The sequence below is a fragment of the Petaurus breviceps genome, unplaced genomic scaffold (assembly GCF_028583685.1).
Source record: "Petaurus breviceps papuanus isolate PSGF00001 unplaced genomic scaffold, PetGlider_PUasm1.0 180, whole genome shotgun sequence".
In the NCBI taxonomy this organism is placed as follows: Eukaryota; Metazoa; Chordata; class Mammalia; order Diprotodontia; family Petauridae; genus Petaurus; species Petaurus breviceps.
This window is the reverse complement of record NW_027185782.1, coordinates 5477545-5492725: the sequence shown is the minus strand read 5'-3', so window position 1 is coordinate 5492725 and position 15181 is coordinate 5477545. Positions and strand designations below refer to the sequence as shown.

At 46.4% G+C, this 15181-nt stretch overlaps 1 protein-coding gene across 2 annotated transcripts in view; it reads right to left on the bottom strand.

The window, feature by feature from the left end:
* The window catches only part of YJEFN3 (YjeF N-terminal domain containing 3), a 33396-nt gene that overhangs the window by 3760 nt on the left and 14455 nt on the right, over positions 1-15181 (bottom strand). For both annotated transcript variants that reach the window (XM_069086713.1, XM_069086714.1), the window contains exons 2-5: positions 6394-6502; positions 3279-3389; positions 2053-2166; positions 112-262 (exon numbers count right to left, since the gene is read on the bottom strand). In XM_069086713.1, the coding sequence (XP_068942814.1) occupies positions 112-262; positions 2053-2166; positions 3279-3389; positions 6394-6502 (485 nt within the window). The remainder of the gene's footprint in view (positions 1-111; positions 263-2052; positions 2167-3278; positions 3390-6393; positions 6503-15181) is intronic.

Genomic DNA, 15181 nt, shown 5'->3' with positions numbered 1-15181 from the left:
ACACACACACACACACACACACACACACACACACACACACACACTCCTAGCCATTGTTCACCAGGGCCCATGACACTGTAGTACTGGGGTCTGTGCCCTGTAAGTCCTTGCCTGAGGGGATGTCCAAGCTGACAATGGGGATCTTGACCAGCTTCAGGGTGGCCAGGATGCTGGTGCATGGCTCTTTGGCCTCCCCAGGTTCTGCACCGGGCCCCAGGATGGCATCAATCACCAGGCTGTAGGCATCATTGATCAGCTGGACCTGCAGGATAAGTGGTCAAACCAAGGTAGATTTTCCCCAGTTTAGGGAAAGGAGGAGAATAGGAATGCTGACCAGAAAAGTCTCCTTTCTGTGGTATTTATTATCCATGGAAAGAAGAAACTTATAATCCCTGTACTATTGTGAGGAGTATATATCCTAATGGCTACAGGGTCCTTCCTCTTTGGTCCCTCTCTCCTAGGTTACCCCAAGGACTCTGGCCCCTTGGGGAGGGAAGAGAAGGAAGGAGCTGGGTAAGGGCCATACCTGGGTTCCTCTCTCTTGCTACTTCCCAGGAAGAATGATCAGTGTATCCCCTGCTACCCAGGTGTCTGCCTGCCCCGACGTGGGCACTGATGAGATTGCCAGCTCCCACACAGCCGAGCACACACACTTACATATCCTAAACATGCATGTGTATCTCCACTATCTGCATGCCAGCCACCCCCAAGAATACATATCCTCCCACACCAACCCCACCCCCCATGTGTACAAATTTCTGCATTTGTCAATAGAGACACCTTCATACATAAAATTATGCTTCAACTCCTTCCCCCCTGCACCCCAAAAAAGAAAGAAAAAAAAACAACCCTATGCACACGCAATCCCCATCCCAATTCCAGAGTCTAGCAGAAAGGAAAATCTGGGAGGAGGGATTGAGAACCCACCAGTTCCTCTAAGACCCCACCTCTTCAGCAAGGTTCAGTGATTCCACTGTCAAAGACAGGCAAACTCATAAATTCAGACGGGAAGGAAACAGTCAGGGATTCACAGGAGTTGGGGTGAGAACCAAGAATAACCAGGTCCCAGCCATATGGAAAAGTGGGAAGGGGGTGAGAGCAGGAGGCCACTCTCCCTTCTGGGGCAGGGACCACTTTGACCTAACTACATCCTGTTAGGGCCCACATGGTGGGGGGGAAGATTTTCCCCCTCAGGGATGGGTAACCCTAACAGGATGCAGGCAGGTTAAAGTAGCCCCTGCCCGGTGAAGAACAACCACCCAGCTGACACTCACAGGGTGGTTTCCTATGCTCCCAGTGATCAAGAATTGCCACAAGGAGCCATATCCCCTGTGGCTTGTTACCCTAGGAAATCAGTCCATAGCTGAAAGATAGCTGAGGAGGTTCCCAAGGGACAGGGATGATAGGAGACCCTCAGGAACAGGCCTGTGTACCATGTCCTCAAGGCTTCTCCAGCCATCCCATGGTGTCTGGCCCTCCCTCTGTCATGCCCTGTCCTGCCATCCCCCTCCTGTCTCTGGTGGGTGCCAGGCGTGGCTGTGGGTGTCTGTGTCCCTGAGGTGGCCGGTGTTCTGAGGTCACATGCCAGAGGCCGCCAGAGGAACGCAAAGAGGAAATGTGATTCAGTAATGCCTTTCCCAGTCGTCACCACCAAGACTGCAGCCCAGGGCCCTGGAGAGCACTGTCCTCCCCCCCACCTTAGGGTCCGTGTGGCATGTCATAGATGATGGATGAAGTGTACATCATTCCCTCCCTCTGTCCTGGGACTCTGGCCTAGGGGGGAGGGGGACTGGAAAGCTGACCCTGGCCTGCTGGGCCTTCCTCACAAAAGCTGCCAGCCTACAGTGGGGGGAACAGGCAGGGAGATGCCCCCCATATTCCCAGCCCAAATCCGGTGAGATCGTTGCCCAGTTTGAACCAATCCCTCCCCTCCCCAGCAGAGCAGTCATACCAAAACCCAGGCCCCCTGGGGACCAGGCAGCTTCTCTAGGGGCCTAGCAAGGAAGACCACTCCTTGCCCTGCCCTTCAGCAGGGACCACCTGATGACTGACCTCAGTAGGGAGGTAGGAAAGAAAGGGGATGTCCATCTTCTCACACTGTGTGGTGAAGTCCTTGGACAGCGAGTCTGAAGAGCGTTTGGGGTAAAAGATGGTTGGCTCGTACTCCTGGTGGGTAGAAGGTAAGGGGGAGTCAAGTCCCTGGGGAGAACCTGGGGCCTGAGGAGCTGACCAGTGGTAGGGGAAGGCAGGGCACTCTGTGTCATCCTCAAATTTGGCAAGGACTCTAGGAAGGGCAGAGGAGGGTGGGTCCTGGAGGTGATACTGAAGAATTACAGTATGACAGGTTAAGTCAGAAGGACCCTCAGACATCCTCTAGCCCAACAAGCACCTTAAAAAGTATCCCTCCAAAGCTGGTCCTCAAGCATCCACCCAAAGAGACCTAGGGACGGAGAACTCACTGCCTTTCACAACAGACTTCTGGACACTTCTGTTAAAAGATTTTCTTTATGTCTCTGCCTTTTTATAACTTCCTCCCTTTGCTCCTAGTGCCAAGCTGAACAATGCTAAGCCTTCCTCCACAAAACCACCCTTCACATCCTTGAAGACACCTCTCAGGTTCTCCCCGCATTCTCTTCTCCATACTCAGCAATCCCAGTTCCTTCATCTGATCCTTTTATGCTGTGGCCTGTAGTCCCCTCATCACTCTCTCTTCTGGATATGTTCCAAGTCATCAATGTTCTCTCTAAAAGTCAGTAGCCAAAACTGAATGGAATATTCCAGATGTCTGGCCAAGCCAGAGCACAACAGGACTCTCAACTTCCTAATTCTGGACACCATGCTGCTCTCTGCATTAGCCCCAGGTTTGGGGGGGGGGGGCTGCCATGTTACACTGTCCACTTGTATTGAGGTCAGAGCCCACTGACATTCCTAAGACTTTTCTCAGAGAATCTGTGGAATAGTAAGGCCTCCTACATCCTATATTTGTGGAATTGATTCTTTGAACCTCAGTGTAGCAATTTACATTTATCTTACATTTGGCCCATTGTTCTCCCACATCAAGACCTCTTTGGATCCTATCATCCAATGTGTGCCTAGCCCTCCTAGACTCGTGCCATTCCTGGGGGAGTCACAAGTAATAAGAAGAAAGAGAGTTTTAAAGGGGATCTCTGGAAAGTTCCAAAAGGGCACCCGCATGATGACACCAGGTGGTTATAGGCATTCCCAGGGAAATAACACTGGGGGCCCCAAGGATGTTTGCCAGCACCATTGATACCTACAAACACCCGAAGATGTCGAGCGCACACCAATCCGATGGCCCCATTCTGCTCAGGTCCACACACCACCAGGACAGTACGTTGCTTCCGGGAAAGGGCAGCCACAGGAAACACCTGGAGAAGGGATGATAGAATCCTGGTGAACCTTCAGAGACCCACCCCAACCCTTCATGGCTGCCTGCCTGCCTTCACCCTCCCCATTGTACAGACAGGGGAAACTGAGGTCCAGAGAAAGCAGGAAACTCAAGGTCACACAGTGAGGCAGCATCTGTACTTCCCTTTGTCCCCCTGGGGACATCTATTTCTCAGGAGATCCTTAGGAAGCAGATCCATGGCCAAACATCCCACCCTTTCAAAGATGTCTCTGTGTCCAAGGCAGTCCCTCCTGAGTTTGCTATACGCCTTGCCAGTCCTCAGGACCATGCTCATGGATCACAGTCTCAGGAAAGGGGCAACTGAGGGAATGACTGGAGAGCCAGGTTTTAGCCTTTGCTTTCATGGCTACCCTGCTGTATGACCCTGAAAGAGTCAACTACCTGAGGAAGCATGGCAGCATGAATATGGCATTGGTCCAAATTCTGCTTTAGACACTCTAGCTATGTGATGTTTGGAGGTCATGACTTCTCAGGGCCTCTGTCTACTCACCTATAAAGTGAAGGAGCTCAACCCATTGACCTCTTAGGCCCCTTCTGCTTCTAAATCTATGGTTCTCTGATCTCTGGGCCTCACTTTCTCCATCTGTACAATGGGGAGAATGGCCACGCATGGCAGGCATGGAGGGTCAGGAACAGAAAGAAGGGAAACACAATTGCCTAAGGGCAATCAGGTGGGGAAAACAGTCCCTCCGGAACCCCTCCTCAGGTCAAGATGGAGGAGCTGTGGTTCATGACCAAGAGCTAGGACACTTGGGTCCCATTTCTGCCTCAGATATTAACTGGCCATGTGACCTTAGACAAATCATTTCCCATTCTGGGACTCATTTTCCCCATCTACTTAGCGAGAGGTGGGATCTAAAGATGCTTTGGGCTCTCCTCAGTTTCTAATCCTATTGGAACTATTAGTATTATTATTAATTATTGCTACCACCATCATATCCTTGAACTTCCCATGGGGTGTGAGGATTATAGAATGTTAGAGCCTGAGAGATCACCCAGGATTTTATAGATAGGGAAACTGAGGCCTGGAACAGGGAAGTGGTTCACCCAAGGTCAAATAACTTGTAAGTATCAGAGTGGGACTCAACCCCAGGTTCTTTGACTCTGAGCCCTGGGTTCCACTTTAGACCTGGTGAGAAACCTTGAATAAGTCACATGAGCACTCAAAGACTCAGTTCATCTATGTAAAATGAGGATAATATATATATATATATATATATATATATATATATATAGTATATAGTGCTTTGCAAAGCTTAAAATGCTATATAAATTATTATTTTTATTAATTATTTGAAGGACCTTTCCAACCCTGGCATTTTATGCTCTCAGGTCAGGCCTTCCAACTCTGACATTCTATGAATTTACAATCCAAGCTGGAGATGGGGGGAGGAGAAGGGGAACAAAGAATGGAAAAAGGAATTGCTAAGGTCCCCTCCAAGGAATAGCAGTGCCTCCTTATAGGGACCTTTTGGGGACAGATGCTAATCCTGTAGCCTGAAGGAGGAGACACTGTTGGGTAGAGGTTTTCCTCTAACCACACCCAAGGGCATTTTCCTCCCTGACATGGAGGAACAGCCCAGAGATGAAGGACCTACTAAGTACCACCCCCAGACCATCCCTCATCACAATTGATGCTTTACTTATACCTAGGAACCCCAGGGCATGGCAAGGGGTGGCCTCTTCCTAACCACACTTGCTGTGTACGCCCATGCTATTATTCTCTCCTTACTGTGGGTGAGGGCCTCCTGCCAAGCCACAAAAGGAACAGGCCTTGCCTTTTCAATTCAAGCCTCAGTGAACGTTTATTTATCTTAAACTTGTTTGCCGGGCCTTGTGGAATCTGGTCTTTTTTCCATACCCAAGGGCCATCAATCAAGGAGTCTGGCACCCAACAGCCCATGTAGCTGGTAGAAGCAACCAGAACAGGCTCCTGGACACTCTCCTCGCTTAGAGCAAGGGCAAGGTGCAAGAGTCCTTAGAATATACTAGAACAGAATGGAACACAGAATGGGAGAGCAGGAGGGTCCTTAGAACACAGAATGTCAGAGCTAGGAGAACCCTTAGAACACAGAATGTCAGAGCTGGGTCTTAGAGCATAAGATATCAGAGCTGGGAGGGCCCTTACAGAGTGTTAGAGCTGGGAGGGCCCTCAGAACACAGAATATCAGAGGGGGGGGGGGGGGCTCTTAGAACACAGAATGTCCGAGCAAATCATAGAGTTTTGTGGAGAAAAATCAAGGCCAAGAGGGGAGAAATTACTTCCTCGTGGTCATATAGCAAGCTTATGGCAGAGCCAGGACTAGAACCCACATCTTCTGACTCCCAGGCCAGGCCAGGCCCCTCCTGACTCTGTTCTCCCTGCCAAAAGATGTGGGATACCCCTAGTTATGACTGAGCTCTCCTCCTTCCACCCCTTCTGGGCATGGTTTTTATAAGCCCAGGGTTCCAAGGTTCATGGTTCCTTGTGATCCTCCTTCCTGCTAGCATAGCCCTCAGTCTTAGCCATGTCCCCACCTAGCTAGGGTCTCTCCTGCCTGAAGAAGCAGTTTTTCAGTCTCTCTTCATTGTCCCCATCCTTCTAATCAAGGCTTGTCCTTGTCTCTTCTGACCCCAAGAGCTCCTTCTGGGTGGAGAAAAGGGAGCACATGCCCTAGAGCAGAAGGGCCTTAGTTTCAACTTAAAGCTTTTGTAGCAGGGAAGGAAAAGGAGGTTATTTTAAGGACCAGCTGGGGGAGAAGAAGACTTGGGTCCACACAGAGCCCTATTACAGAGGGGAAATCCTGAAAGGTAAGATGGTCTCTCCTAGACCTGGGATGCCCCCCACTACTATCACCTCTCAATTAGAGGCAGAACCTGGCCAAGTGCTGATGGAAAGGCAGAAGCTGCCTCGTGACCCAGGAGTCTGAGCCCTTCGAGGTTCCCAGGGGAAAGAAGGAGGAAGGCACAGGCGAGGACTTTACCTTGGTCACAGCCACAGCACAGGCATACCCACACATCTCTGCCAGCTGCTGCCGCCCAAACCGATAGTCTTCGATGAGCTCTTTCTCCATGGCAACAGCCTCCACCTTGCTGGGAGCCAGAGAGGAGACACAGACAGATGGAGAGTCAAGCAGAGAAACAACTCAATTCAGCAAATGTTTACTGTCTATACGTATGTATTCATTATTTGTGTGTGTATGTACATATATACATATATATATGCCCGTGTATATACTTATATGTGTCCGTGTATATACTTACCTATGCCCATGTTGTCTCCTCTGATAAAGTGTAAACTTTTAGAAGGCAAGAGTTTAACTTTTCTCTTAGTATCCCCAGAACCTATCAAAGTACCTAGCAAATAGTAGGTGCTAAATAAATGCTTATTGGGGGCAGAGCCAAGATGGCAGAGTAAATAAGTGCTTATTGACTGACTGATAAGCACCTAATGTGTGCAGGGCCCTGAGCAAAGCATCAAGGAAGACACAAAATTCAGATAAAACCCAGTCTTTGCCCTTCATCAACTTAATAGCCACATAGAGGCTAAAATGCCAAGTACCCTGAAACACATACATACTATTCTTTACTAAGACAGATGGACAGCCAAGGCTGGGACAGAAATAGCACAACACATCATAGAAATTACTAAAACAAACAATATTGTAACACAAAGGTATCAAAACAACACAAAGAGCTAGGCCAGGCCTGAGAAGAAAAGGTAGTTACCAAATGGGGCATCCCCACTAATGATCATCCCATAACTCTCCTTTCCATGGCTAAGCTCCTTGAGAAGCCTGTCTACAGTAAATGCCTCTGTTTCATTTCCTATCACTCTCTTCTCAAAGCTCTACAGTATGCCTTCTGACCTCATCATTCAACCAAAATTGCTCTTTCCAAAGTTACCACTTATCATATTGATTGCCAAATCTTATTAGATTTATTAGATGAGCCTTTCCTCAGTCCTCATCTTTCTTGGCCTCTCTGCAGCCTCTGACACTGGCAAGATCACCTTCTTCTCCTTGACTCTCTCTTCTAGGTTTTTGTGACATTATCTTTATCCAGGTTCTTCTTTACCTACTTGGCCAGTCCTTCTCAGTTTCCTCTGCTGGATCTTCATCATGGTAGGTGTACCATAGGGCTCTGTCCTGGGCCCTCTGTCCTTCTCCCTCTATATTACTTCAGAGGGTGATCTCATCAGCTCCCTTGGTTCAATTTTCATCTCTATGCTGATGATTCTCAGATTAAATTATCCAGCCCTGACCTCTCTCCTAACTTCCAGGCTGGCAACTCCAATTGGACCCCTTGATCTGGATATGTCCCAATAACATCTTGAACTCAACATGCCCAAAACGGAACTCATTATTTACACCACCGCCCCAAACCCTCTTCCTTACTTTCTTTTTACTCTAGAGCATACTATCATCTTAGATCTCATCTTCAACTGATCTCTCACCCCTTATTAAGAGTCTGTTGTCAAGTCCTGTTGATTTAGCCCTTCCTTCCTCTGACACAGCCACTACCCTGGTGCATTCCCTCATCATCTCACACTTTGGACTTCTGCAAACTCCTTTGATTGGTCCATCTGCCAAAATACTCTTTCCATTCCAGTCCATCACTCCACTCAGCCACCAAAGCAATCTTCCTAATGTGCAGGTCTGACCATGTCACCCCCTCCTATTCAATAAACTCCACAGATTCCCCACAACCTCCAGAAGCAAACATTGAATCCTGTTGGGCATTCAAAGCCCTTTGTAACCTGGCCTCTCTACTTTTCCAATCTTCTTACACCTACTACCCCCCCCCCACCACCAAATACTCTGTGATCCAGGGCTCATGGCTTCCATGTTGTTCCTAGAACAACACAATCCATCTCCCTGCTCATGTCCTCATTTTCACCTTCTGCCTTTTCTGACTTACTTTAAATTCCAGTTAAAATCTCACCTTCTACAAGAAGCCTTTCCTGTTGTACCTTCATGTTCATGCCTTTCACTGCTGATTACCCCCAATTTCTCCATATGTAGCATCTTTGCACAGTCATTTGCACATGATCTCTCCTCTCATTAGATTGAGAGCTCCTTGAGAGCAGACTGTCCTTTGCCTTTCTTTGCATCCCCAGTGCTCAATAAAATGCCTGGCACATAGTAAGCACTTAATAAATGCTTGCTTACTTGATCTGATGTTAGGAAAAAATTTCTAACCACTAGAGCTATCCAAAGTGGGATGGGCAGCCTCAGGAAGCAATAGGTTTCCCCTCAGTGAAGGTTGTCCAAACTAAGGCTGGGTGATCACTGGTTGGCAGGGCCATCATTAGGGTGGGGATACTAGGGCTTTGTCCCAAGGCAGAAAATGTAGAGAATGTCATTGCAGTATTCTGGAATAGTCTGTTCTCTTCCCTTCCTTTCCCTTCCCTCTCTACCCACCCTGGTCCTTACTAAAGCTAACTTTTCCACCTGTACCCTTTACCCCATTCCTCTAATTTCTTCTGTGGCTCTGCTCCCTAAATCATTTCCCGTCTTATGCCCATTCAATGTCTTCTTCAATTTTGCTTCCTTCTCCTCGGCCTACATCCATGCTGAAGCTTTAACTGTGCTGAATGAACTCTCCTTGACATTCCTGAAGGAAGCCACCCTCAAGAGGCACTACTATGCCATCAGTGGCACCTGGAATCCTTGACCTTCATCTGTTTTTTTAAATGTTTCTATAACTATATTTCAGCATAATTAGTTTCTTTTGTAATCCTGCATATTTTATTTTATGCATTTAAAAACATTTTTCTAAGAAAAACTCATTGAGGTTCCAGAGACTCAGAAAAGTTCCCCACATTGATAAAGGGGTTTGTGATACAAACAAGATGAAGAACCCCTGCCATAGATGAAGGCACTAAACATGGAGGCAGAAAGACCTGGGTTCCAATTCTGCCATTTATACTTAGGAGCTGGGTAATCATAGGCAAGACACTTCGCCCCTCTGTTCTTCAGTTTCCTCATCTGTAAAACAGGAATAACATCTATAGTATCTACCTCATAGGATTATTATAAAGACTTAAATTAGATAATTTACATTTAAATTAAATGAAGTATACTTCAAGCCTTAAAAGTCAGGGTGAGGGGTGGCTAGGTGGCACAGTGAATAAAGCACTGGCCCTGGAGTCAGGAGGACCTGAGTTCAAATCTGACCTTAGACACTTAACACAAAAACCAGCTGTGTGACCTTGGGCAAGTCAGTTAACCCCAATTGCCCCTCCAAAAAGCGCAAAAAAGTCAGGGTGTGCTGGAGCCAGCTTGAACCAAGTGGATTGTTAAATTTTCAGGGTGAGCATTTCCATCTTGGAAATGGGCAAAAGCTATAAATTAGGGCTTGGTTTAATGTTTTGTTGATTATCTAAACTTAAGAAAGTGAGAGAGAAAATGTTAATAATGCAAATTAAACTTCAATGTGTGTCATGGGTACATTTTTCCCCACAGGTGGTTGTTAAACATTAACCAGCCCACCACAGTAAAGTGCGCTGTGGAGGGTGGGACTCAAAGGGCCTAATCCTGGCGTTAAACACACAATAAAGGCAGGCATTAGAAGGAAGAGAAATGGAAGTAAACTTTGTCCTTGAAGCTGCTTCACCTAAGGTGTTCCATTCTTTCTCTTTTCTCCTTCATTTGCATAGAAAATTTATCTGCATAGAAAAAGTAAAAGAATCTTGGGGCAAGAAAACTTGGGGGGGATTTCAGGTGCAGAGAATCTTTTTTGTTGTTTTTGCTGTTGCTGTTGTTGTTGATCAACAAACCCTTATTAAATGCCTACCATGTGCCAGGAACTGGGCTAGTTGCTGGACATACAAAGAAAGGAAAAACCAGGCCCTACCGTCAAAGTGCTTACATTCTAATGAAGGGAGCAACATTATAAATAACCAGGTACATTAAAGATATACACAGGCTAGAGGGAAGGTAATCTCCAAGGAAGAGACATTAGTAACTGGGGTGGGCAAGGGGACACACCCACAAAGACATCCTGCAAAAGACAGGACCTGAGCTGAGTGTTGGAAGAAACCAGGGAGATGGAGGTGAGGATCCAGAGAGTTCTAGACTCCTGGGACAGATCATTCAAAGGCAGAGAAACAGGATGTTGTGCTCCAGCAACAGCAAATAGGCCCTTGTAGCTGGATTATAGAGTGTAAGGAAGAGAATCGAGTATAAGACTGGAAAGTGGGGAAGGGACCAGTTATAAAGAGCTTTAAATGTCAGGGCAGCTAGGTGGCACAGTGAATAGAGCAACGGCCCTGGAGTCAGAAGGACATGAGTTCAAATCTGGTCTCAGACACTTAACACTTAATAGCCATATGACCTTGGGCAAGTCACTTAACCCCATTTGCCCTGTCTTTCCCCCTCCAAAAAGCAAAAAAAAAAAAAAAAAGAGGTTCAAGGACACAGCCTTGGAGAACACCCACATTTATCAGGCTTGACATCCATGAAGATCCAGCAAAGACCCCTAAGAAGGAGAGGATAGTAGAAGACACCAAGAGAGGGCCCTGTCACAAGGAGGAAGTGATGAACAGTGATGAAAACCACAGACAGGTCCAAAAGGATGAGGAAGAAGACAAGGCCATTAGATTTGGCAATGAAAAGAGCGTTGGTGATTTTAGAAAGGAAAGTTTCAGCCTTTCCCAAACCCCTGTTTGCCTAACTGGATCTCGGACTGGCCAGCTGGTACAGTGCTCCCTTCTCATCGAATAAAGATGGCAACCAGCTCCATCTGGTTTGACAAATTCAAGTATGATGGTGCAGAGGAAACTCTACCAGCAGATGAATGAATGGTCCTGTGCCTGGCTTCTCCTGCCAGAGCGCATAGGTTAGCTTCTCAAGCAACCCCAGTGGGGACCACAGACAGCTGGTCTCCGGATTGCCAGCCTGGAAGTGAAAAACCAGGATCTTCTGAGTGCAATTCAGGACCTGCAGCCCCCCAGGCCTCCCACCTCTCTCTGGTTCCTCAGACACAGCATGTGCCCCCTGTGCAGAAAGTGGAAGTGCCCACCTGCCTATAAAGCTGCCACACTAGCAAAATATCATGTTGCTATCAACACAAGGAAGACAACAAGAAGGGAGCATGCACAGCCTCCAAAAGAGCAGCTGCAGCAGGATGCATTAAAGGAGAAGTGGAGGCATTGAATATAGTTGCCTTTCTCAAGTTTAGACATGAAGGGAAGGAGAGCTATAGCAAAGTATTTAATAAAGATAGTAGAATTAAGTGAGGATTTTTGCCTTTTTTTTTTGGAGGGGGGAAGGTAGGGCAATTGGGATTAAGTGACTTGCCCAAGGTCACACAGCTAGTTCTTTGTGTTAAGTGTCTGAGGCCGTATTTGAACTCAGGTCCTCCTGAGTCAGGGCCAGTGCTCTATTCACTGTGCCACCCAGCCACCCTAAGTGAGAATTTTTTATGGATAGGAGAAGACATGGATGTGTTTGTAGACAGCATGGAATGAACCAGTGGATGTTGTTGTTGAGTTGTTTTCAGTCGTGCCTGACTCTTCATGATCCCATTTGAGGATTTCTTGGAAAAAACATAGGAGTGGTTTGCCATTTCCTTCTCCAGCTCTTTTTACAGATGAGGAAACTGAGACCAACAGGGTTAAGTGACTTGTCCAAGGTTTCACAGCTAGTAAGTGTCTAAGGCCAGATTTGACTTCAGGAAGAGGGCTCCAGGACTAACACTGTGCACTTTTGCATTAAAGATTAAACAAAGAGTGGGGATGACAGAGAAAAGATGAGGTGGAATGCAATCAAGTGGGCCTATAGAAGAGTTTGCCTTGAAGGAGATAGTGGGTGAAGACATCTGAGTGATGTCAGGGGAGGGGAGAAGCGAGAGCTCTCCATGAATGGTTGTGTGTGTGTGTGTGTGTGTGTGTGCACGAAATGTGAAGTCCTAAGCAGAGAGAATGGAGGGAGAGGTTGTTGTGGAAGGCTTAAAGAGAAACAAAAGCTGCTGTGTAGGGTGGAATTGTGAGTTCGCCTCTCTTCCTTCCCTAATGGGAGAACATGGTAGTTGAAGCCAGAAGGTGGAAGCAGAGAAGCCTTGCAGCCTCAAGTCCAGTGGCATCCCCCCATGGTGGTAAATATCAGGGACCACAGGACCAGAGCACAGGAGAGCTGCAGGAAGCCAGCTCACTGATGACATCAGCCGGATGACATCAGCAGCCCTGGTGCACCGGAGGGATCTATGGCCCCTCTTTGTATCTGCCCTGGCTACATGTGCTCCCAAGGCATGTTCCTCCACATGCTCCTTAGGTGCGGCCCCCTTCCCCCCTCCCACAACATGCCCCAGATTTATAGGCGAAATGTTTTATCCCCACTTTTCTTATGTTCTTTGGTAAGTGCCTTTTTTTTTAACTAGGTACAGTGACTGGCTGGCATAAGCAAGCACATCCAAAGTGCTCCAGAGTCTTTCTTTTGAGAAGATGAAAGCCTGTAGGGTATAACTTGAACCTGGGATAGCTTGGGGGCAGTGGTGATAAGGGAGGAGGGTAGGGAGGAAAAACCTCATGTGTGCAGTAGAGAGGGGATGGCCCTGGTGCCACATGGATAGATGTCGGCCATTGTAATGACTTTGCTTTAAACTACCATCCTCTCTCTCCTCCCTTTCACTGCCAAACTCCTAGCAAGGCCCATCTATACCAATGGTGTCAAGCTCATAGGCCTCTAAACTGGTCTTGCAACTAGTGAGTGTCTGAGCCCAGATTTGAACTCAGGAAGAGGGCTCTGGGCCCAACATTCTGTGAACTTTGGCATTGAAGTGTCAAAGGCCACTAAATTGTACATAAGGATCCCTGCAGGCTCCACTTGTGTTTAAATGTAATATCTGTTTTATTGTATTTTTGTTTTATTTTGTTAAATATCTCTCAATGACATTTTCATCTGCTTCAGGAGTTTTGTGGGCTGCCTGCCAGCATGTGTTCGCTCTCCCTAGTCTATACTACTTGCCATTGTTTTCTTATTTTTCAAATCCTCTTTCAGATAGCTCTTTATCTGGCCCTTGCTTTTTCACCTATCTCTTCTTCCCCCATATCATTGGCATTTAGATATCTGTCCTTCATTCCACTGGGCTATAGTAATCTTAGAAGCAGTGTCTCTGTCAGATCTATCTTGATACCCAAAAGGACTTTGTGTGCAGGGGGTGGGTTTTTTTGTTTGTTTGTTTTCGTTTTTTAGAATGTAAGCTCTTTTTCTTTTTGGAGGGGGAGAGGCAAGGCAATTGGGATTAAGTGACTTGCCCAAGGTCATACAGCTAGTTAAGTATCAAGTGTCTAAGTTCGGATTTGAACTCAGGTCCTCCTGACTCCAGGACCAGTGATCAACTATGCCATCTAGTTGCCCCAAAGGGGGTGTTTAATAAAGATTTGTTCAATTAAGCAAATAATGATAGAGCTAGAAAAAGCATTAGAATGTAAGATACAGAGTGTGAGAACGAGACCTCAGAGATCATTTATTCCAGCTCCGCTCATTTTAAATATGGGAAAATTGAGTCTCGAGTAGTGAAAATTACATGGTAATGAAGGGACTCACAGAATCTGTTTTGGAAAAGATTTCAGAAACCATCTAATCTGACCGCTAGCACTCAAAAAATCCCCAGTGAAGGGGAACCCGCTACCTCCCAAGTCATCCAATTCTACCTTTTGACATCTCTATGTGTTAGAACATTATTCTTTACATTGACTTGGAGTCTGCCTCTGTAAGTTGCCCTAAGTCCTTAGACTAATCAGTGCATATGGTCAGATTCACTTCTTTTAGCATCTGAGTTGCCCTTCCTATGCATAAAAACCAGCTGGTTAATTTTCTTCCTAAACTGGTTCCCAAAACACAGTGCTCCAGATGGGGTCTGACCAAGGCAGCAGATAGCAGGACTGTGATCTCCTTCATCCTAAACACTATTAAAAACAACCTTAGGATTATTGCATTCGCTTTTCTGACTGGTACATTTACACTGAGCTTATGGATCCCAAAAACACCCAAATGGTTTTCTTAAGAATTGTTGTCTAGCCCTACTCCCCCCACCTTACCCATTCTACACATGTGAGGTAGATTTTCTGAACCCAAGTGAAGAAATTTACATTTATCCCTATTACATTTCATCTCATTAGATTTGATCCATCTTCTCATGCCAAGATCTTTTCAGTTCATGACTATCCTCCAGGAGGTTAACTATCCCACTCAGTTTTCTGTCATCTGTAGATCTGACTAACCCTTTTATTAACAATTTGAATGAAGACATGCTTGATAGAATAGAGTTAAAGATCTATCCCTGGGGCACACTAATAGATGACTTTCTCCAAGCTGATGCCAGTCCACTGATGAATGCCCTTTGGGGTTGGGTCTTTCAACCAATTCCTATTCCATCTCACTTTACCATCACATAATCTCTCCATAGTGTCCAAAAGCATTACATGAGAGACTTTGTCAAATGTCTTGTTGACATCCAGAGAGCACATTATATGTCTACAGTATTCACAAGATCTAACAGTCCAGGACTCCTGTTAAAAAGGGAAAAGAGGTGAGATTGGCAGGACCTGTTCTTAACTAACCCATACTAGTTCTCGTTAATTACTGCTTTCTCTTCTTAATGTGCAAAATCAATGCTTTTCATCCTGTTGTCTAGAATTTTGCCAGTAATCCAAGTCAAAATCAGTGGTCTATAATCTACAAACTCTGCCTTCTTTTCTCTTTAAAAATTGGGACTTTGTGTTTCTCTACTCCTTTGGGATCTTTCAAAGACGGTGCACCACCAGCT